General features: G+C 41.5%; 1 protein-coding gene across 3 annotated transcripts in view; it reads right to left on the bottom strand.

Moving 5' to 3' along the window:
* Positions 1-2,890: 2,890 nt before the first annotated feature.
* CEP170B (centrosomal protein 170B) overlaps positions 2,891-25,040 on the bottom strand; it is a 98,547-nt gene continuing 76,397 nt past the window's right edge. For 2 of the 3 annotated variants that reach the window (XM_073349816.1, XM_073349818.2), the window contains 6 exons: positions 11,073-11,111; positions 10,283-10,426; positions 9,792-9,880; positions 8,951-9,044; positions 7,825-7,876; positions 2,891-7,024 (listed from right to left, as the gene is read on the bottom strand). In XM_073349816.1, coding sequence (XP_073205917.1) covers positions 6,789-7,024; positions 7,825-7,876; positions 8,951-9,044; positions 9,792-9,880; positions 10,283-10,426; positions 11,073-11,111 — 654 coding nt within the window. In that variant the 3' untranslated portion in view covers positions 2,891-6,788. The remainder of the gene's footprint in view (positions 7,025-7,824; positions 7,877-8,950; positions 9,045-9,791; positions 9,881-10,282; positions 10,427-11,072; positions 11,112-25,040) is intronic. The other variant, XM_073349817.2, reaches the window with a different exon arrangement.

The raw sequence follows: 25,040 nt of genomic DNA, 5'->3' as shown, positions 1-25,040 counted from the left end.
TGCAGGTTTACATCGATTTAACGCTGCTAAATTCGACCTAAAGTCCTAGTGTAGACCAGGGCTTAGCCTTCTCTCCATCCCCTCCTGCCTTCACAGCAAGGGCTCCCTCTAGCATTTGCTCTGCGGGCAGCCAGCTGGGACTCTCTCACCTGCCTCCTGCAGAAAGCAAACCCCTCTCACTTAAAAAAAACCTTCCTTTTCTCTTTGGCCCAGGACTGACACACTCTCTCCCTCTGACAAACGAGTTAGGACCCTATTTTTTGGGGGGAAGGACGATATATTACAAGACATTGCACTGGTAGACATGAGAGGTTTGTTAGAAGCTGCTGGGTTAAAATGCTTTCATTGCCAGAGTTAATAATAGATCAGGATGTTGAGGTTATTTTAGATTACCACAAAAAAAATTCAGTTTGGTTTATCGTGGTACCCGAATGACACCACAAGGATCATGGATGAGAGGGGAAGATCCTGGTTCCAGCCCTCTACTTTCCACTCCCATCAGCGATGGGGCAGGACTCCTCTTGTGCAGTGACCATAATTTATCAAGGGCCAGGGTATGCATGAAGCTCACTAGATGTTGTCGGAAGCCTCCTGCATCTTCTTTCCCATTCTAACAGTGGCTGTTTTAAGTGGGGCATGCTACAGTCTGCTCCTTGAGTTGCCCACGGCTTAACAGCAGAGATAAACAGCGAAAAGGCCTGACCCCTGCTCACTGTAGCCTTCTGAAAACAAAGAACAAAGTGTCATTCTTCTCACTTCCTTCAAAAATAACAAAGAAGCTCCCCCTCCAAGGTTTGCTCATCACAAAGCAACATGGTACAGCTCAGCAGAGCAGATTAGGAGAGGGTGTGTGTGAAAGAAAGACCTTTTCTCCATGGGGACCGTACCTCAATTCCCTCAGTCAATGGCCAGCCCCCTACGTGTAGCAGCCCCAGTGCGAGCATAAATAAACAACGCTGCAGTTTGTGTCGGTGGAGCTTTCCCCGGCTTGAAACCAGGGTGTGCTTCACGCGTGCAAACTGCAGCTTTCTTTGTCAACAACCAGGTTTGGAGAGGGACAACTACCCACTAGTGCATGCCAGAATTGGGACACATTGCCACTGGAAACAAACTTCCACTGGAGTCAAAGCATGAATACTTCTCCTTCCAACTGCAAGTGTGCAGGTATGGATGGGTATGTCTATACCAGAAATGCTAATGTGGCACAGCTACGCTGCTATAGGATAGACCCGTACTACAGTGACTGAATGGGTTCTTCTGTTGCTCTAGTCACTCCACCCCTCCACGAGGCGGTAGCTAGGTCAACAGAAGAATTCTTCCATCGGCCTAGCGGTGTCTACGCCAGAGCTGAGCTTCACATTATTACACAAGGCGTGAACTTTTCCCTTGCCCAGAGTTCTGTGGTTGAGTGAGAGAGCACATGCCGTTTGCGCTTTTGGTAACAAGGTTGGTGGTTGTTGGTTTTTTTACATACAAATAAAAAAAGGCATTTCTTGTAAGAAAGGAGGGAGCGATGGTGGCTACCCACTTGTTTTTGGCTTCCCTTGCTCTTCCTCTGCTATTCAGAAATTGAAGGGATCTCCTTGTTTTACATTAAAAATATCAGGTCTTGCTTTCCCTGTTAGTTCTGGAGGACGTGATCCTGAGACACCAACACTTTGGGTTTCTTAAACAGTCTGAGCTCTCTCACCGCCCCCTGCCTTTCATTTCTGAATCCTTCAGCTCCCGCCTAAATCAGGCAACTGGCCATCAGCAGGCAGCTGGGCTTGGTGCTGCTGCCTGTCGTTCTCTCTCTTCCTTCACTCCGAGCTCCAGGTGAGCTCTATCTGACCATGGAACTGAGGTCACAAGGATCCTGCTTTCAGCCATGAATACAATATTTCACTCAAGCTGGTTAAAAAAAAAGAAAAAAAGACAAGACTATGCATTGGCTCCCCTACATCCTCCCCACCTTTATTGGCAAGGTCCAGTGTAAGTGATCAGGCCCACGTATAAATTGCATTTCTGTAAGAGAGCGACAGTTCGGAATCGGAGATCAATGATGAGTTTAGGGAGTTACTTTTGCAAATATGGACAGATGCTGCAAACCCTTAAAGATGGGAGTAATCCTCATTCCCACTGGGCTACTCCTGTAAGATTATGGAGAATCAGGCCATGTATGTGTCTTACACCGGCCGGGAAAGGTTGAAAGAGCACAGCAGGATTTCAACTGACTGCTGTACTCCGTGGTAAGCAGTCGTGATAGCTGCTTCTGCCTTTCCTCGGGTAAGATTTAAAAGTGAACGATAATGGCCTTCATCACTAAGTGAGTAGTTCTGGCAGCAGTTTCACCGCATCTAATTTTTATTCAGCCAAGACTTATTAAAAATGAATGAAATGGCTGCCCCTTTGGTTTCAAAGGGCACTTTGCATGGCATTTAAAACACTCAGAAATATTGCTCAGTGTTGCTAAGTCAGGGTGTGGAGAGTGTCACAATAAGGATACAATCAGTGCTATATTTTAGGGGATGTAAGGGTGTCTCTCTCTCTCTCTGTGTCTCTGTAAAAGATTACACTAGCCAGTGGTGCTGGAACAGAAGTAAGAAAAGGGCCTCAGAACAGAAGGTGCTTTTCAGGTCCCCATTCTGCAGCTGAATCCACATGGGTGAATCCACGTGCATTAAATGAGCGCTCTACGTAGGCAACAATATGGTAGTTGTAAGAGACTCCAATTGTGTTTGTTACTAAGTAGCAATATGATCCTTCATGCCATTATAAGGGGCAGTGTAAGATCAATAGTTTAATTCTCCAAATATTTTCCCACATCATAAAATTTCCTCTCAAAAAAACCCCAGAATCATATTTGTCACATGATAAAAGAATGATTTATTAAAGAAATTTTACCATAAAATTATATAAAATAACAATTTATTTTTAAAGACAGCCACAATATCACCTTGGAACAAAATGTACAGATACTGTCTATCATCAAAACAAAATAAATTACCATTCAAAAAACAAGAGAAAGAAATACAGTGGGAGAAACAGGAATCAAAATTATACTCAATATTTCAAGAAAAGGGCGTGGAAAAAAAAGAGAGACAGTCATTGATCAATTCAAGTTATACAAACGTGTTTCAGCTTTAACTTTCATACAGCTTGCATTTGTGTTGCATGCAAATGGAATGATCCAGTGAAGAGTTTAGAACAGCAGAATCGGCAGCATAACAACATAACAGCAGATAGTCAGATAGGCACAATTCAGCACAGGGCACATCCAAAGTAAACAGGTAGTTAACTTTTTTTTTTGCAAAATCATTACACATATTTGCTGAATTTTAAAAATATCTAGTGTGATCTGCAAAAATGAAGAAAAAACTAGTAGAATCTTGCACGTATATATTTTAAACACTTTTTTTTCAGTAGGCTGTATGTAAACATTCTGTAAGGTTTTTCGTTATTAAAATATTCAAGGATGACTTAGGCTTTATTCGCACTCACAGCATGACCACAACACGACAGCACTGTAGACACACTTAGGCTCTTGCTCACAAAGCACTGATGCATTCTCCCAGGAATTTACATTCATTCCATCATCATGAAGTCTCAAGAGTTTAACATTTGAAAACAATCTAAATGAGAGCACAGGTTTCAAGTATAGTAAAAGAACAAGGGCTGGGATTTTCAAAGGTGCCGAAGGGTGTTAGCAACCATGTCCCGGAGAGGCTTAATCAGAGCTGGGTGCTTAACTCTTAGACTTGTTTGAAAATGCCAGCCTAATTTTTTAAATGTAAATAAAACAAATATGAAAAAAATATACAGTATGAATGACTATTGGGTCAGTGGAGCACACATCAAGCTCACTGAAAGTTAACCAACTAAAGGTTGACCCAATGCCCATTAAAGTCAATAGGAATCTTTCCACTGTCTCTAATAGCCATTGGATCAGACCCCAAATGCTTAAGATACTCGCATCAGAACTGTACACAGTCTTTTTATTGTTGTCACAGAATACTGCTTGTAAGACCAGACCTTAGCTAATGGTTTATAATTATGTGGCTTGCTCTTTGGTTTAATTATAACAGACAAATGCAGAATGAGGTATACTTCAGATTAAGTACCTCAAATATATTTGTTACATTTCAGCACCAAAACGATTATGTAACAGGACTGCAATTAAAATAGTCTTGAAATTTTCTCAACAAGAACTTTATGCTGGGAAACTGGTGTTTTTTTTATATCAGACTGAACAAAATGAAACAAAATCATGTTGTGCTTTTCCGCACCCCCAGACTAAAACTTTTAGAGATTCATGACTCCAGCTTTATTTCCAATTGTTTCTTAAAGGTACCATATTTCTGGGTTTATGCAGCTGGCAATGAAGATATTTGGGTACCAAGAGCAGAGGAACAGCAAAGGGAGAAAATTCATCTCTGATGGGTCACTTCATAAAAGTAGAAACTAGTCAGTTCCCAAGTGAAAGTAAATGGAAGTCACATCAAGGGTACATTGTCAAGAAACAAAACCACTAGAGCATAGCCACGAGGATGGGAAAATGTTGTAAAAACAAATAATAAAATCTCATCTTGATGAGTAACTCCAACACACACCTGTCTACTGCAAAACTGTAACTAGTGGACTGATCCCTTATGTTGCTGAAGCCCTTCAACTCCCAATGAGTCGGAGTCAGCACCTTGCTAGATCAGACCCTCACTGAGGAGACTTTTGAAAACGAATTACCATGTGTCAAGAGCCATACCACTATTTATGATATTAACTAAGGACACAGGTAAGTATTTCAAAAGGATACATTGGAACAATCAGACAGCATTAACATAACAGGCAGCCAGAGAAACATAAAGGCCAAGTTCCTAGTTATTCTGCAAAGTAAATTTTACTTCCATCATCATAGTGTTCATATGAAGTCCAGTATATTTCTCCACAGTAGCGGACGAGCCAAGTTCTCTGTTGGATACATTGGCAGCAAAACTGCACTATTTTCCCCCACGCAAAACCCTGCAGGCATGCAAGACACACTAGCATGGCAAACCGACAAACTCTTCCTTTGGGACTGCTCTTGTTGAAATCAATGGAAAACTCCCACTGGTTGCACTTGAAGCAGAATCCTGCCATTTGCTAGTACACGAAACACTATATGAGCAGCCCAGTTATTTAATTATACTTATTTAATTGATATTTCAGCAAAATCCTAGGAGAAAAGGTCAATTAACTGACCCAACTATAAAACCAACCCACCCCAAATACGAAGTCAGCACATAAAGAGCAATTGAGCTTGGGAAGCTATTTTCATTAGCAAAATTTTACATTGTATGAGTGCATAGCAGAATTCAGTTTGCTTACCTCCATTAGTAAGTGTATTTCCCACAACACTGCCGATACATTTTCTTTTCCTGATCACTGTTTTTCAGTCAAGAGGAATTAATGCAACAGGGACAGATTCCAGTTTGCATACTGCATGCATCAAACAGATTCTCCAAAAAGCCACTCAAATACTTTGTTTAGAATTTGGCAGCTCACTTGACAGATGGGATATAAAAAGCTAATTTTACAGTATCCAGTATACTGCTCAATGATGCTGCTGCAAAATAATCCTTAGCGTACCTAAAATTATAATGGACCAAAAAGAGTCATACCAATGCTGCATTGTACCACCAGCGGCTTTACACTGTTGGGTAGGTTCTCAAGAATACAACAGGATTGTGTGTATTCGTGCATACCTGGATACGAAAAATTTCATGACAAAAATTTCATATCAGTAAAGGCAGAGCCACACTTAAGCCATTATTCTGAGTGCTGTAGAATGAATATTTGTTCACAATCATTGTGTAATTAAGTTTATTACATGAGCCAACGGAACAGATGTTTTTCTTAGTAATTGGCTGATCACAGACAACTTGCTTTTTAGCCTATTCAGGAGAATTTGCAGCTCAATATGAAAGACTATGATATTATATTAATTATTATTATTATTATATTTTCAAAAAAATGTTTCAGACAGCGATTATACTGAAATAATGAGAATTTGGCAAGCTCAACTATAAAAACTGACCTTCTCATTTATAAGGCTAATCTACATCTGTATACTTGAAGCTCTGTGCCTGAAATGTGTTCAGAATCTACAACTACGTTAGAAAGTTTACACCTTCTCAATGGAACAAACACAGGTTTTGGATTGAAAGCATGATGCCCATAGATTCATAGTGGTTCCTTCTTTGATTTTATTTTTTTCCCCCCTGCAAACACTGAAAACATTTTTCATAAAACTAAAACAGAGTTTCTTATAGAAACCCACTGTATTGCACCATTATACGTATGCAAGTTGATTCCAACAGAATTGTAATGCTCTATTTTTCAAATCAGTCCCAAATGTCGCGCCAATCAAAAAAAGTACACTTCTTTTTTAAACAGAGCCTTGTTACAACTGAACTACCAGTAACTGAGAATTATAAACAGGCTAATCCAAGAACACTTTAGAGCTTCGATAGTAGCAAATGGAGGATATGCAAAGCCTGTTTCTTATGGCACATTGGAAGAATTTAAGTGAATCGTATTGTAAAAATCAGAGTTTGCCTCTATGCTGAATATGTGCTGCTCCACAGTGCTAGTTTTGTTCAAAAGGCATACACAGACTTGCCATTCACTCACACAGCAGTGTGTGTGTGTGTGTGTGTGTGTGTGTAATGTGTTAGCAATCTAAACAACTGCTCCATACAACCTGTCCACAACCACTCGGACACAAAACTAACGCCACAGTAAATGACAGTATGATAGCAATATAAAATATTGCATCAGATCACATATTTCTCTCCATCTGGAATGAAATTAGCATCTTGTAGGCTAGAAGATCCACAGTGCGGTTTCTGGATGTAATTTCTCATCTGTACTGGTGACAAAATCTCCAACGTGGAGCCAGAATGGTTAGCAGTCCTGACTTTAGTGGCTGTAGACTGTGTAGCAGCAGAGGACGCTTTGTTAGTGGCAACTACATCCAAGTTCCCACTGGGGTCAATGATCGCATTTATAACTGGGGAAGGAGAAAAGAGATAGACAGAGGCGTATTAGCTGCACTCAGCAGCATTTCTACACATAAACTCTCTCACCTTCAGAATTCTAGACTGCTCTTGTGCCCAGTTTAGTCACAATTTGTTCCCCCCCTCCCCATGACTGCACTCCACCTTCTTTATAATTATCCTTGGGTCCAAGCAATTTTAATAAGCAAAAAAATAAAAACCCCTCCAAAACTGACCTTTACCATTAGGACTTGACGTTTTCTGTTTAAACTGGAAAAAGAAAAACACCTACCAAACTCCAATCACTCACCAATAAGACATTTTTACATTTTCTTAACTATTAAAATGAAACAAGGGTTAGGCATTGAGCTCATATTGTTATCTCTGTAGCGTGGCACCTTCCATAATGGATTCAAGTCCACACAAACACTTGCTTAAAAGTAGTACGAAAATATGGCATGACATATTGGCTGAATAGGGCTGTCAGCCATGTGGCAGTCTGAGCAACAGAAGCCTTGGCTTGTCCATCTTGTGGTGAAGTCCTAATTATTGTAAATAAACCATTTCCACAGCAATAACTTCAGCATTTCAGAAGTCAGTAACTTTCTTATTTTTGCAACACGAGAAAAATCCATCACTTATATGTCTTCTGTTTGTATATATTGAGGAGCAATGCTCAAATAAATGAATGAGTGCTTTACATTTACAAAGTTTAAATTGACAAAACAAACCACAACAAGTTACAGTGGTACTCTATTTTGTAGTAGTCATCTACATTTAGGAGAGAAATTGAGAACATTTTAAAATTACCAACCTTCCAGCTGTTTCTGAACTCTTCTTAGCTCCTTTAGGATACAGCTGATTTCCTAGAAACAAATACACCAAAAAGATCGGCTAACTAACCAACCAACCAAACGTTCAGCTACTTTGGGAACCAAGCCTACATAGAATATCTTGTTATTCTACCTTTTTCTGATTAGGTAAATTCTGTTCTCGAACACCAAAATAGCATGTTTATCTGGACAAACACCAGCGGGATTTGGTCTGCCAAATCTGGAAAAATACTATCAAGCCACTCAGTAAAAATATGCATTCGACTAGACTTTTTATTTGAGATTCTAGCTGTTGGCCAGACATTTATGGCCCAATAATGCAAAGGGGTCTGCAAGTGCAGACACTTTGACCCTGATCCTGTAAATACTTGTGCACATCCTTAGCTTTAAACATGAGTGGTTTCACTGAGCCCAATAATTAAGCATGTTCTTAGATCTTTACATTGCTCCCATTAATGTCTGTGCAGGAGTACAGATAATGTTGGCTGGGGCACCAACATTTTTACCACTGTCTTGTCTAACCCTGGTAAATGAAGAGAACACGATGGTGACAACGCCTATGCCCCATCTATTCTCGTCCTATTATCAATGGAGCTGCACTGGTGGGAGACACTGAGAAGAATGGTAGTTAGACGAGGATCTGTGTTTGTGCCTCCCTTAGCAAGACTGAGTCCTTGAAGACTAACAAAGGGGAGACATAAGTGAAATTGACATTAAAATAGCAATATGAGAATATATAATAGACACACCGTAGAATAGAAGGAGGAGGAAGTTCAATAGATACATTTGGACTAAAAAATTTAGGAAATAGGTTTGGTTGGTTCTGAAGCTCACTACTTTGGTTTCTTAATTTTTTTTTTTTTTCTTACAATGGACAATTCTTTTACAGTGACAATGTAAACATAAAAGTCACACACACACAGCTGAGGCTGGGGCTTTCAGAAGAGTCTAAAGAAGTTAGGCAACCAAATCCCATTAAAATTCAATGCTAGCTGGGCATCTAACTGCTCTGAAAGTCTCAGCCTAAGTCCATAAATTGTTAGGCAAAACCTTGTCTTAAGCAAGCTTCTTGGCACCTTGTTCATTTCTTAAGCACAAACACGTTACCTTGTTTGAGGTCTTTAAAATTGGCACTTCGTTTTCAGAGTTAATTTTGGCCTCCATCTCCTCCCAGGCCCTTTCGCTGTTCTGAAACACAATTCTGAAGCACACAAGATTGGACCTTTTACAAAATATCCACCCAAAATATATCCTTTACTTTTGTTTACAGTGTACAATGGACATAAAACATAGCAACAAAAGGGGTTCTGTAGATTAGTGATGAGATAAAAGGCCTTTCATCTCCACTTTGAATCTAGCTCACAAGCAACCAAAAGTCATTCCCCACCTGCTGCCTGTTCTAAGGCCTAGGAGCTGACAATCTTGTTCCAAGAGGGCATCACAACAAATACCATCACAAACTGCATATGCGCTGGAATGGGGCGGGGTCCATGGACTGAACAGAATGGAGAATGAGTTCCCCTTCTTCTCATAGGTGAGACTCCTCCAGCAAAGGCTAAGATGCATCAGGAAGGCAGTATAGAATAGGCATGTACTCCGAGTTGCCATCATTTATTTGGGCACTGTCCTCCATAACAAAGTTAGTTGTGCTATGTACAGTGAACTTTACATTTTTATGCAAACATACTGACATTGCGCTACAAAGCTGGGTCAAGGCTTCAGTTATCTAGGGACAGACTATGCTACAGGACAAGCCTATGAAACGGAGGTGGGAAGTAAAAACCTTTTTCTAATTTTGCAGTCTGTGCTCTTCCCCTTCTGTGTACCGGCAACCACAGTTTCCAGGGATGACAATCCAGTACCTTTCATGAGTAATAAATTAATCACATCCTTCCTCGGAACAATTCAAAGGGCAAGAGAACATTCCAGGTCAGAGCTAAAAGCTTACTTCATTTTTTCAGCCAGGTTTTCTGTATTTTCACGGATCGCATGGGATAACTGAGACACTGGGTTCAACATCAGGTTGTCAAAGATGACCTAAAATGTAACAGATCAGATCGTATTGAAAATGTGCCCTCATAGCTACCATTTTTATATTATACGGGTTGTGTCAAAATAGTTTATTTCTTCAACTGGAGATGGTAGCATTTCAGTTGAGACTTCCTGAATCTGGATGATGTTTAAAACTCAACAGGATTTTCAGAAGTGACTAGCGGTTGTGGGTGCTGAATTTGACGAACCTTTCAAAAAAGGCCCAATTTTCAGAGAGTGCTGAAAACAAGGCCTCTCTAAGAAGTTTCAGATTGGGCACCCAAAAAGTGAGGCACTGGAGTTCTTTGAATTCCCTCAGCGAGCTAGCTAGTTAGGAAGTACAGACGTATGGGTTGCAACTAACATTATTATATACAAGTTTATAAAGTACAGGAGAAAAAAACCTGCCTCCTCTCGGTTTCTTGCCCTCGTTTTTCTCGAGAGATCCTCTTCTCTATTGTCGTTCATATTTTGATCAAAATCCTTGATTCCCGTTGACCCGGGAGGCACTTTCTGGTAGTTCAGACTTGCTTCTGGAATGTGCTGCACCAACTTAAAAATAATAAGCAATGAATCAGTCGCAATTAACTGTGTTGCAGATTAAAAAAAAAAAAAAAAAAAAGTGGGCAAATGGGCCCATTTCCAAAGGTATTACAGATTTCGAGGCAAGCCCAAGAAGAGTGCTCCACAGTTCAGGTTCTACTCAAGCAGGAATGGGTTCTGAAACAAATCATTTGGGCCCCAATACTGCAAATATTTATATATGGGGGCTGTCCCATGAAACTCAATGTAACTACTCATGTGCATGTTTGAAACGCTGGTACCACAGCGAGTACTTGCAAACTAAATCCCTGCCTAATATGAATTCAGGGTTCAATTCAAAAGAAAAGGGACTGTTTCCAGCTAAGACCTGCTCACACATATGCATTTTATGTTTTCATTTATCAAAGTCTGAAAAATTAATGCAATCTTAAAGTGACATTAAAATTAAGCAAAATCAATCTCTATTAATACATGGAAAAGATGAAAAAGCAATTAAAACGTAAATAATATTGGAAAGAATAAATACAATAAGCAAGACAACTAATCTGTTAGGTTAAAATTGATAACACTCATTTGACAAAACATTAGGAGGATGTAAGGAAAAACAACAACATTAAAGAGACAGAAATACAAAACAATGGGATGAAAAGTGCACCTGAGATGGATATGCTGGCCGTAAAGATGTACGAGCAATCTGTGTTAAAACAGAAACAAACGAGACAAAGAGATCAATGCTGACCACATGACTCAGACTGTAGTTATCAAAGGAAGCACACATACAAGATAAACCATAATGGGTGGCATTCCAAAAAAAGCGCATTCCAAGGAACAATAATTAAAAACACCAACATACTTCCATGGGAAATTCCCAAACATGGACATGCACAGTGGCATCTCGAGAATTTGTTCACACACTAATTCCTCAGAGATGATTTGTGGCAATTCCATGATGACATTGAAAATAAATGAACTGCAGTAATATGGACCATCAGACAAGATATGCAACAGAGACTGTGAAACTGTTAAGAGAGTACAGTGGGCTTTTGCTGGATAGCACACAACTCTCATAAGCAAAATGAAGAGAAACTGGGGATCCTGGGGTAAGGTTTGTATACTCAAGATCGCGCAACAGAGCATGAGTAAAAACAGTCAGAAAGCAAGAGACACTGGGTTACATACACACATCCAAAATGTTCAGTTACGGTGGATTATATCCACAATTCTGCCCTCTATTGTTCATTTTTTAAAATGTCCTTTCAGAACTTTGGAAATGTTTTTAGTGCATTATGCTGGCAGTGGTGGTGGAAGATTCACTAAAAATCAATGGTAACAAATGAGACATTCCTACCATGGTGTATATCCAATATTTAGGGACTTATAACCTGTGAAATACTGTCTCATGATAAACTGGCTTATACTCATTCACAGTTCTATCATGTGCACAAGTATTGGCCCATGTCATACCAACGGGCATACCTAATACCTTACACACACCATGACAATACTGAAGGAGACTTAAAAGTTTTTCACACGTCATTAGCCTTTTTTTTTCTTTTAAAAACAAAGACCTAAATTTTCAAAGGTGACTAGTGATTCACCAGGCCCCGCTGGAGACACCTTAAACTGGCCTGATTTTCAGAGAGTGGGTGAATACTTTAGAAGATGTCTCAGGTTGGGCATCCAGTAACCGAGGAACTCAAAATCACAAGTCACTTTTGAAAGTGCAAGCCATGTAGTTTGTACTCTTTGCTGTAAACTCACAGTAGTGCGCGAGTCAGCCTTTTGGGGAACTGCACAATCCATACACAACACGAGGGCCACTGAAATCCTCACTAAATGTGCACTTGGAAACTTGAAAAACATCCTGGTTTAGATCCAAGCCAATCCTGTACTGGTAAGGACAAAATATCAGGAGTAAAGCACAAAAACTCAGTTTTATGGCCCCATTTTTATCTTCTAAAAGATAGCTCATTTTAAATTTTTAATCGAGTGTGGTAATAAAAGACATTAAAAAAATCAATTTGTTTAGGGCACCAAACTGTTTTGCCAAGTATGAGTCCAGAGTGAATATTTATGGTCATTGTTATAAACCCCTGAAAAGAGCAACATCGGCTGAAAACACAGACGTTGAATTACAGTGAGGTACTTCTAGCTGGGGCCATCTGAATACTATTTTGTATTGTAAAATATTTTTTTCCTCTATCAGACTCCAGATTAGTCCCCACTGACCAAGCTTTAAAAACATCATAGAAGTTGTTACTACTCTTCCTACTGTGCCTGGGGGACCTAGAACAAATTGAGCCCCTGAATTCCCTTCTTAGAAAAGGAATGGATATGCAGCAATGGAAAACCCGGGCACTAGATTAATGGGGTACAATGTTTTATAGACACACCCTTAGTATAAGCCAGACAGGTCATGTGCAACAAACTGCTTTGCTTATTCACATGAGTGCTCTACCTGTGTCCAGTGACCACTTATCAAACAGCCTTCTATTGCACCTAGTATAATCACAGTAGTTTGCTTATCAAACAGTGTCAGCTCCCCGACTCGGTGCCCTCACATATACATATTTAATAGTGTCAGCATTAGCCTTCCTGCAGCATCAGGGGCACAAGGCAAAAGTCTACTGGAGCCAATCATCCCTATCCTGGGCTTGTTTTTCTAGATCGTCTATATTCAGATGCAATAATGACACTTTGGCCATTATTGTGCGATGGAGTGGGCCTCTAGGTAGACCTCCCCATCTCTTGCCCTTGGGTTGCCAAAGAAATGCTCATTTGGGTAGCCTATTATCAGACATCCTTAAAAGTAAGTCCCATCTCTTCTTCCATACTCCTTGTATTGTTGTTGGTAACTGTGCCCATTCTAGGATCTCTTCATTACTTCTTCTGTAAGTCCAGTTTACTTGGAATATTCTGCACAGATACCTGCACTGAAAGCAGTTCAATTTGTGTTGAATGGCCTTTTATTTTCCCAAAGCTCTGTTTCATATAGGAGGACACTTAGGACATTTAATATAAAGCTGTTTAATAAACGCTCACTGATTAACATTACTTGACATCCCTCTCATGATCTTTGAACGTCTCTTGTCTTCTCTGCATTAATCTACAATAATCATTTTAGCATGGATTTACATATAATGTCACTTTAATGCCTCTGTCTGCGTAGGCACATTGCTATTGATTTTAATCCAATGTCATACAGATTTTATGCACTTTTATCAAATCCCATATCAGTGCATATTTAGTGCCATTAATAACACGGTGTAAGAATGTGAAGCTCAGCATCTCAAGCCATTCATCATTAAGGGCTTGACCTAACTCTCAGTGAAGTCATTAGAAAATCTCATGGACTTAGCCTATTTCCCACTCTTGTTAACACCAGTATGTCTCCACCAGTGTTAGTTATGTTAGGCACCCTAATACAGATGGTCCACCAGCTGCTGAGCATTGTACCATCTAACTGTGTCTGGAGCAAATCTAATCAACACGATTCTTAAAACGGTGTCAGCCATTACTGGCCACACACACTGGAACTAACAGAGCTTGATGAAAGGTGGGAACATGAAAGATGAGGATCAGGGCTGTCGATTAATTGCAATTAACTCACGTGATTAACTCAAAAAAATTAATCGTGATTAATTGCACTGTTAAACAACTGAATACCAATTGAAATGTATTAAATATTTTTGCATGTTTTTCTACATTTTCAAATATATTCCTTTCTATTACAACACAGAATACAAAGTGTACAGTGCTCACTTTATATTATTTTTATTACAAATATTTGCACTGTAAAAACGATAAACAAAAGAAATAGTATTTTTCAATTCACCTCATACAAGTACTGGAGTGCAATCTCTTTATCGTGAAAGTGTAACTTACAAATGTAGATTTTTTTTGTTACATAACTGCACTCAAAAACAAAATACTGTAAAACTTTAGAGCCTACAAGTCCACCTAGTCCTGCTTCTTGTTCAGCCAATTTCTAAGATAAACAAACTTGTTTACATTTATGGGAGATAATGCTGCCTGCTTCTTATTTACAGTGTCACCTGAAAGTGAGAACAGGTGTTCGCATAGCACTTTTGTAGCCGATGGTGCAAGGTATTTATGTACCAGATATGCTAAACATTTGTATACCCCTTCATGCTTTGGCCACCATTCCAGAGGACATGCTTCCATGCTGCTGATGCTCCTTAAAAAAATAATGCGTTAATTAAATTTGTGACTGTACTCCTTGGGGGGAGAATTGTATGTCTCCTGTTACGTTTTTCCTGCATTCTGCTATATATTTCCTGTTATAGCAGTCTCGGATGATGACCCAGCACATGTTCATTTTAAGAACAGTTTCACAGCAGATTTGACAAAACGCAAAGAAGGTACCAATGTGAGATTTCTAAAAATAGCTACAGCATCGACCCAAGGTTTAAGAATCTGAAGTGCAGTCCAAAATCTGAGAGGGATAAGGTGTGGAGCATGCTTTCAGAAGTCTTAAAAGAGCAACACTCCGATGTGGAAACTACAGAACCCGGACCACCAAAAAAAGAAAATTAACCGTCTGCTGGTGGTATCTGACTCAGTTGATGAAAATGAACATGCGTCGGTCCGCTCTGATTTGAATAGCTATCGAGCAGAATCCATCATCAGCATGGACACATGTCCTCTGGAAGGGTGGTTGAAGAATAAAAGAACACATGAATCTTTAGCACATCTGGCACATAAATATCTTGCGACACCAGCTACAACAGTGCCATGCGAACACCTGTTCTCACTTTCAGGTGACATTGTAAACAAGAAGCGGGCAGCATTATCTCCTGCAAATTGTAACCAAACTCGTTTGTCTGAGTGATTGGTTGAACAAGGAGTAGGACTGAGTGGACTTGTAGGCTCTAAAGTTTCACTTTGTTTTATTTTTGAATGCAGTTATTTTTTGTACATAATTCTACATTTGTAAGTTCAACTTTCATGATAAAGAGATTGCACTACCGTACTTTTATTAGGTGAAGTGAAAAATACTATGTCTTTTGTTTTTTACAATGCAGGTATTTGTAATCGAGAATAAATATAAAGCGTGCACTGTACACTTTGTATTCTGTGTTGTAATTGAAATCAACATATTTGAAATTGTAGAAAACATCCAATATTCTATTATTGTTTAACAGCGCGATTAATCACGCAGTTAATTTTTTTAATCGCTTGACAGCCCTAATGGGGATGTATCCAAAACTCAAGACTTGGTATTAATGGGGGATTAAACTATCCAGATATCTACTGGAAAAGCAAAACATAAAATGTCTAGTAAGATCTTGGAATGTAATTGGGACAACTTCTGGTTTCAGAAGGAAGTAACCAGGGAGACAGACATTTTAGCCCTGATTCTGACCAACAGGGAGGAATTGGTTGCAAATGTGAAGAATGAAGGCAATCTCCGTGAAAGATTGATAGATTTAATGATTCTAAGGAAAGGAAGTAGTAAGAGCTTCAGAATAAGGACAACAGACTTCAAAAAAGCAGACTTCAACAAACTCAAAGAACTGGTAGGTAAGGTCCCATAGGAAAAAAATCTAAAGGAAACAGAGCTTAGAAGAGCTGGAAGTTTCTCAAAGAGACAATATTAAAAGCACAACAGCAAACTATCCTGATACGAAAGAAAGATAGGAAGAATAGGAAGAGGCCAAGATGGCTCTTCAATGACCTGAAAATCGAGCAGGAATCCTACAAAAAGGCAAAACAAGGACAAATTGCTAAGGAAGAGTACAAAAAACAGCACAGAGATGTAGGGACAAAATCAGAAAGGTTAAGGCACAAAATGAGTTTCATCTAGCAAGGAACATTAAGGGCACTAAGAAGAGGTTCTAGAAATACATGAATAGCAAGAGAAAGATGAAGGAAAGTGTAGGTCAAGGGTGGCGAACCTGTGGCTCTGGAGCCACGTGTGGCTCTTCAGAAGTTAATATGCGGCTCCTTGTACAGGTACCAACTCCGGGGCTGGAGCTGCAGGTGCCAACTTTCCAATGGACCAGGGGCGCTATTCACTGCTCAATCCCTGGCTCTGCCATAGGCCCTTCCCCTACTCAAGCCCTTCCCGCCCCCTCCACATAGCCTGCCATGCCCTCGCTCCTCCCCCTCCTTCCCAGAGTCTGCTGCATGCCATGAAACAGCTGATCGGGAGGTGCAGTGAGGGAGAGCGAGGCACTGATTGGTGGGGCTGCTGGTGGGCGGGAGGCGCTGGGAGCGGGGAGAGCTGATGGGGGGCTGCAGACACATTACTGTGGCTCTTTGGCAATGTACATTGGAAAACTCTGGCTCCTTCTCAGGCTCAGGTTGGCCACCCCTGGTGTAGGTCCTCTACTTAATGGGGAAGGTGAACTAAAATCAGAAGACATCAAGAAGACTGAGGTGTTTAATTCCCTTTGTACTTCAGTCTTCATTAAAAAGGATAGTTGGGATCCTTTGCTTAATATAATTAATATTAACAAGGGGGAAGAAACAGAACCCAGAACAAGGAAAGAACAGATTAAAGAATTTTTAGGTAAGTTAGGCTATGTCTACACTTATGACAGCTTGTAGAGTTTAGGCAACACACGTGTAGCTACATGCAATGAAAGGCTCCAGCACAGGCTCCAGCTGCTCATCAAAGAAAGAAAAGGAGGACTTGTGGCACCTTAGAGACTAACCAATTTATTTGAGCATAAGCTTTCGTGAGCTACAGCTCACTTCATCGGATGCATACCGTGGAAACTGCAGCAGACTTTATATACACACAGAGAATATGAAACAATACCTCCTCCCACCCCACTGTCCTGCTGGTAATAGCTTATCTAAAGTGATCATCAGGTTGGGCCATTTCCAGCACAAATCCAGGTTTTCTCACCCTCCACCCCCCCACACAAATTCACTCTCCTGCTGGTGATAGCCCTATAACATTCATAAACCAGCCGGAGAACACTTCAATCTCTCTGGTCACGCAATCACAGACATGAAGGTCGCTATCTTAAAACAAAAAAACTTCAAATCCAGACTCCAGAGAGAAACTGCTGAATTGGAATTCATTTGCAAATTGGATACTATTAATTTAGGCTTAAATAGAGACTGGGAGTGGCTAAGTCATTATGCAAGGTAGCCTATTTCCTCTTGTTTTTTCCTCCCCCCCCCCCCCAGATGTTCTGGTTTAACTTGGATTTAAACTTGGAGAGTGGTCAGTTTGGATGAGCTATTAGCAGCAGGAGAGTGAGTTTGTGTGTGTATGGGGGTGGGGGGGATGTGAGAAAACCTGGATTTGTGCAGGAAATGGCCCAACTTTATTATCATGCACATTGTGTAAAGAGTTGTCACTTTGGATGGGCTATCACCAGCAGGAGAGTGAAGGGTGAGAAAACCTGGATTTGTGCTGGAAATGGCCCACCTGATGATCACTTTAGATAAGCTATTACCAGCAGGACAGTGGGGTGGGAGGAGGTATTGTTTCATATTCTCTGTGTATAAATAAAGTCTGCTGCAGTTTCCACGGCATGCATCCGATGAAGTGAGCTGTAGCTCACGAAAGCTCATGCTCAAATAAATTGGTTAGTCTCTAAGGTGCCACAAGTACTCCTTTTCTTTTTGCGAATACAGACTAACACAGCTGTTACTCTGAAACCTGTCATCAAAGAAAGGCTCTAGTGTGGGGAGGCAGTGGGGAAAGGCTCTGGCAGCTGTAAGGGGAAGGTTCAGGCAGCAGGACACCACACTGCTAAAAATACAAGTACAGACATGGAGACATAGTTGGTCATGTAGAGAGCCATGTAGGGTATGTACCCTGGGGTTCAGGCATGCAGGACACTCTGCTTTACTCACCTAAGCCACATCCCACCATCCACACTGCTATTTATACCCATGCTGGCTCATGTTCAGTGTCTGGACTCTAAACCCTGCCATAAGTGTAGATGTAGCGTAAGATGTAGTCAAGTCATCAGGGCCTGACAAAATTCATCCCAAGGGACTTAAGGAAGTAGCTGAAGCAATCTCGGACCCATGAGCAATTATCTTTGAGAACTCATGTCAGACAGGTGAGGTTCCAGAGAACTAGAGAAGGGCAGACGTAGTACCAAACTTTAAAAAGGGGAACAACGATGACCAGGGAATTATAGCCTAACTTGGATACCCGGAAAGGAACAAATGATTAAACAATGAGTATGTAAGCACCAAGAGAATAATAATGTGATAAGTAATAGACAACGTGGATTCGTCAAGAACAAATCATGCCAAACCAACTTCATTTCCTTCTTTGACAGGGTTATTGTCCTAGTGAATAGGGAGGAAGTAAAATATGTGATATATCTTGATTTTAGTGAGGCTTTTGACATAGTACCACATGACTTTCTCATAAGTAAACTACAGAAATCTGGTCTAAATTAAATTAGCATGAGGTAAATTCATAATTGTTTGAAAGATGTACCCAAAGGGTAGTTAGCAATGGTCCACTATCAGACAGGGAGGACATATCCAGTAGAGTCCTGCGGGTGTCTGTCCTAGGTTCAGTGGCATTCGATATTTTCATTACTAACTTGGATAGTGGAGTGGAGAGTAGGATTATAAAATCTGTGGATACCATTAAACTGGGAGGGGTTGCTAGCACTTTGGAGGGCAGGATTAGAATTCAAAACAACATTGACAAATTGGAGAACTGGTCTGAAATCAACAAGATGAAATTCAATAAAGACAAGTGTAGAGTATTATACTTAGGAAGGAAAAATCCAGTGAACAACTATAAAATGGGGAATAGCTTGCTAGGTAGTCGTACTGCAGAAAAGAATCTGGGGGTTATAGCGGATCACAAATTAAGTATAACGGTAAATCAACAATGTGATGCAGTTGGGAAAATGGCTAATTTCATTCTGGGATGGATTAACGGGAGTGTCACTTTCTGCTCAGCACTGGTAAAGCCTCAGCTGAAGTACTGTGGCCAGTTTTGAGTGCCATGCTTTAGGACAGATGTGGACAAAGTGAAGAGAGCCCAGAGGAAAGCAACAAAAAAGACGAAAGTTTAAGAAACCTAACCTCTGAGGAAAGGTTAAAAAAACTCGGTTTGTTCAGTCCTGAGAAAAAGAAGATTTGGGGGGAATGGGGGGACACACACACTGAAGAAGAGTCTTCAAATAGGTAGGGCCTGTTTTAAATGAAGACAGCAATCAATTGTTCTCCATGTCCCCTGAAGGTAGGACAAGAGGTAATCAGGTTTATCTGCAGCAAGGGCGATTTAGGTTTGACAGTAAGAAAAACTTTCTAACTATAAAGATAATTAAGCCCTAGAAAAGGCTTTCAAGGGAGGTTGTGGAATCCCCATCATTAGGATTTGTAACAACAGGTTAGATAAACACCCGTCAGGGATGGTCTAGGTTTACACAGTCCTGCGTTAGCGCAGGGGGTGGGACTAGATGACCTCTTGAGGTCCCTTCCAGCCCTACCTTTTTATGATTCTGTTTTGCAAAATATTTTGTCCTCTTTTTCATTGGGAAATTTTTCAGCCTGCTCTGCTCACGCTGTTGTTGACAGTGATGCAGATTAAATGGCGTTAGCAACAGTGGGATGTTTCGGAAAAGATTTTTAGTGTAGTCAAGGCTCCAGAGTTTGACACTCCGTCTTCTTCCAATCACTTCTTATGGCCCTCCTGGGCCCCTAAAACCTTCTAATTGAACTCACAGTACAGTCCCAAAACCATGACTAAAAACCTTGGGTCTAAGAAGACATCTGCTAAGCACAGTCATTCAGACACTTTGCTTCTAGGTCAGTGGTCCTCAAACTTTTCCGGGTCATGCCCCCCCTTACCCCCTATCTGCAGGGCTGCGGCTCCTGGGGAGGTCGGGGAGATGCGGACAAGGGTAAGCGTGCTGAGGCTGGGGCCACAGCTGGGGGCAGGTCTGGGGCCGGGAAGGGAGCCAAGTCTGGGAGTGGGGCCGGGGCCAGGTGCGGAGCCATGGCTGGGCCACGGTCGTGCACCAAGGCTGGGGGTGCGGCCAGGGCCACAGGTAGGGACAGGGCCAGAACAGAGCTGGGAGCAGAGCAGGGGTGGATGGTGCTCCCTCCCCGCAGACTCTGCCATGCCCGCACTGAATGTCCCTCTGTGCCTCCCGAGGGGGGTGCACCCCACAGTTTGGGGATATAAGAACATAAGAATGGCCCTACTGTGTCAGACCAAAGGTCCATCTAGCCCAGTATCCTGACTTTCGACAGTGGCCAGTGCCAGGTGCCCCAGAGGGAATGAACAGAACAGGTAATCATCAAGCGGCAAAGAATCCTGTGGCACCTTATAGATTAACAGACGCATTGGAGCATAAGCTTCCGTGGGTGAATACCCACTTGGTCGGATGCATGCTTATGCTCCAATATGGCTGTTAGTCTATAAGGTGCCACAGGACTCTTTGCCACTTTTACAGATCCAGACTAACACGGCCACCCCTCTGATAGGTAATCATCAAATGATCCATCCCCTAACGCTCATTCCCAGCTTCTGGCAAACAGAGGCTAGGGACACCATTCCCTCTTATCCCATGGCAGCTTACTTTGCTTCAGAGCCTTTGGTAGAAATCTAAGTATACTATATCCACTGGATCCCCTTGGTCCATATGTTTGTTGACCCCCTCAAAGAATTCTAGTAGATTGGTGAGGCATGATTTCCCTTTACTAAAACCATGTTGACTCTTCCGCAACAAATGATGTTCATCTATATGTCTGACAATATTGTTCTTTATTACAGTTTCAACCAGTTTGCCCACTACTGAAATCAGTTTACACTCCTGTAATTGCCAGGATCACCTCTGGAGCTCTTTTTAAAAATTGGCGTCACATTAGCTATCCTCCAGTCATCTGGTACACAAGTTGATTTAAACGATAGGTTACAGACTACAGTTACCAGTTCTGCAATTTCACATTTGAGTTCCTTCAGAACTCTTGGGTGAATGCCATCTGGTCCTGGTGACTTATTGCTGTTTAATTTATCAATTTGTTCCAAAACCTCCTCTAATGATACCTCAATCTGGGACAGTTCCTCAGATCTGTCACCCAAAAAGAATGGCTCAGGTTTGGGAATCTGCCTCACATCCTCAGCCATGAAGACTGATGCAAAGAATTCATTTAGTTTCTCCACAATGGCCTTATCGTCCTTGAGTGCTCCTTTAGCACCTCGATCATCCAGTGGCCCAACTGGTTGTTTAGGAGGATTCCTGCTTCTGATGTACTTAAAAAAAAATCTGCTATTACTTTTTGAGTCTTTGGCTAACTATTCCCCAGATTCTTTTTCGGCCTTCCTACTTGTATTTTTACACTTTATTGCAAGTGTTTATGCTCCTTTCTATTTTCCTCACTAGGATTTAACTTCCGATTTTTAAAGGATGTCTTTTTGCCTCTCACTGCCTCTTTTACTTTGCTGTTTAGCCAAACAGCTGGTGGCTCTTTTTTGGTTCTCTTACTATGTTTTTTTAATTTGGGGTATACACTTAAGTTGAGCCTCTATTACGGTGTCTTTAAAAAGTATCCACCAGCTTGCAGATATTTCACTTTTGGCGCTCTACCCTTTAATTCCTGTTTAATTAACCTCCTCATTTTTGCGTAGTTCCCCTTTCTGAAATTAAATGCTACAGTGTTGGACCACTGAGGTGTTTTTCCTACAACAGAAATATTAAATTTAATTATATTATGGGCACTATTACCAAGCAGTCCAGCTATATTCACCTCTTGGACCAGATCCTGTGCTCCACTTAGGCCTAAATCAAGAATTGCCTCTCCTCTCGTGGGTTCCAGGACCAGCTGTGCCAAGAAACAGTCATTTAAGGTGTCAAGAAACTTTATCTCTGCATCCCGTCCTGAGGTGAAATGTTCCCAGTCAATATGGGGATAATTGAAATCCCCCATTATTATTATTATTACTGGGTTTTTTATTTTAATAGCTTCTCTAATCTCCCTGAGCATTTCACAGTCACTATCACCATCCTGGTCAGGTGGTCGGTAATATATCCCTACCATTATATTCTTATTAGTAGAGCATGGAAGAGTTTGATTCAGTTACGATTTTTACTTTATTTGATTCTATGCTTTCTTTCACATATAATGCCACTCCCCCAACAGCACGACCTGTTCTGTCCTTCCAATATATTTTGTATTACTGTATTCCATTGATTATCCTCATTCCACCAAGTTTCTGTGATGCCTATTATATCAACATCCTCTTTAATACAAGGCACTCTAGTTCATCCATTTTATTATTTAGACTTCCAGCATTAGTATATAAGCACTTTAAAAACTTGTCTCCTTTTAGCTGTCTGCCATTAGATGATGTAATTGAATGGGACTCTTATTTATTTGACTGTTTCTGATCAGACCCTGCCTGCATTTTATCATTTTCCATCCTCTCGTCCTCACTAGGACATAAAGATTCTCTATTAATAGATCCTTCCCTAAGGGATGTCCGAACCAGGTGCTCCTCCACACCTGCCAGCTTTCCCCCAGCCCTTAGTTTAAAAACTGCTCTATGACCTTTTTAATGTTAAAGTGCCAGCAATCTGGTTCCATTGTGGTTTAGGTGGAGCCCATCCTTCCTGTATAGGCTCCCCCTTTCCGAAAAGTTTTCCCAGTTCCTAATAAATCTAAATCCCTCTTCCCTACACCATCGTCTCATCCACACATTGAGACTCTGCAGTTCTGCCTGTCTAACTGGTCCTGCGCGTGGAACTGGGGGCATCTCAGAGAATGCTACCATAGAGGTCTTGGACGTTAATCTCTTACCTAGCAGCCTAAATTTGGCATCCAGGACCTCTCTCCTATCCTTCCCTATGTCATTGGTACCTACATGTACCGTGACCACTGGCTCCTCCCCAGCACTACGCATAAGTCTCTCTAGACGTCTCGAGAGATCCGCAACCTTCGCCCCAGTCAGGCAAGTCACCATGTGGTTCTCCTAGTCATCGCAAACCCAGCTATCTATGTTTCTAATTATCAAATTGCCCATTACTAATACCTGTCTCTTTCTAATAGCTAGAGTTCCCTCCCCCAGAGAGGTATCCTCAGTGCGAGAGGATACCACAACATCATCTGGACGGAGAGTCCCAACTATGGGATTGTTTCCATCTGCTCCAGTTAGATGCTCTCCTTCCCTGGGACTTTCATCCTCCTCAACGGCACAGAGGCTGTCAGACCGGGGGTGGGACCATTCTACTGTGTCCCAGAAAGTCTCATCTATGTACCTCTCTGGCTCCCTCAGCTCCTCCAGTTCAGCCACTGTGGTCTCCAAAGCCTGTACACAGTCTCTAAGGGCCAGGAGCTCCTTGCACCAAATGCACACATACACCACCTACCCATAGGGCAGGTAATCATACATGCTGCATTGGGTGCAATAAACTGGGTAGCCCCCACCCTGTTGCTGGACTTCTGCCTGCATTCTCTTTTTACTCCTGCAGCTGGTTCCTTTGTTGTTGTTTTGTTTATATCAAGGGGGGTGTTTTTGGCTTTTAAGTTTAAAGAATGTTGAGTTCTAGCCCTGGCTCACACTCCCCCTGCGAACTCCCTCACAAAACTCTTCTGGTCGCTTAGGAGCAGGCTTTTTAAAGCCCTAGTCTCCCTGAGTAGCCCCGCCCCCTGGTTAAGGGTTGATGGGTACTAAAAGGCTTAGGGATCGCAGCCTCATTAAGAAGCTCACAGCCTTGCCTAGCAGGCCGCTGGGCTCAGCACACACAGTCAGCACACGGTCCCCCAAACAAAGAAAACAGAGCACATGGTATATTTCAGTCAAGCAGCAAGCACACCACAAATACAGATACACACACTACAGACAACAAACTTACCCCAAGGGTCATGTAATCGCTCCTCCTTCACCTGGAGAACTCCCTCGCAAAACTCCCCTGTTAGCTGCTCCTGTTCGCTAGCTCCTCTGATCGCTTAGGAGCGGGCTTTTTAAAGCTCTGGTCTCCCTGAGTAGCCCCACCCCCTGGTTAAAGGTTGATGGGTGCCAAAAGGCTTAGGGATCACAGCCTCGTGAAGAAGCTCTCAGCCTTGCCTAGCAAGCTGCTAGGCTCAGCACACACACGGTCAGTAAACAGTTCCCCAAACAAACATTTCACCCATGTCCCTCGTATTTCACCTAGATAGAAAGCAGTCTTCTACAGCAGGGAACTTGTCTTTCTTGCATGTCTACAAAGTACCACACTCCCAGTGGCACTATATAAATAGAAATAAGTAAGTTTCTCTGTGATTTCTGTTAACAGGCATTAAAAAAAAGTCATTGGAAACTGGGAAGTAAAGGGTAAATTTGTTATCTAGCTGCTCAAAATAGCAGTTTTGAAGGTGTGGCGCTCGGATTCAAGGAAAGCAATAAAAGACACTTTACCATCTCACCGCCTGAAGCTATTGTAAATCAACTGTACTTTGCACAATAGAAACACAAGCCCAGTCTGCAGTAGGAAAATACCATTTTCTGACAGGGGTGCAGGTGAACCTGGTTTAACCACAAGTGGAAAGCAGGATAACTATGTTCAGTATTATTTCAGGAACTCTGTTAAAACTCCATTCTGAGGCTCCAGGAATAAAAATAATGGGTCCCCCTATTGGGGCCTTTAGGTCATAGAATATCAGGGTTGGAAGGGACCTCATG

This window comes from Lepidochelys kempii, chromosome 6 (genome assembly GCF_965140285.1).
Source record: "Lepidochelys kempii isolate rLepKem1 chromosome 6, rLepKem1.hap1, whole genome shotgun sequence".
Lineage (NCBI taxonomy): Eukaryota > Metazoa > Chordata > Testudines > Cheloniidae > Lepidochelys > Lepidochelys kempii.
This window is presented reverse-complemented; position numbering and strand designations above follow the sequence as displayed.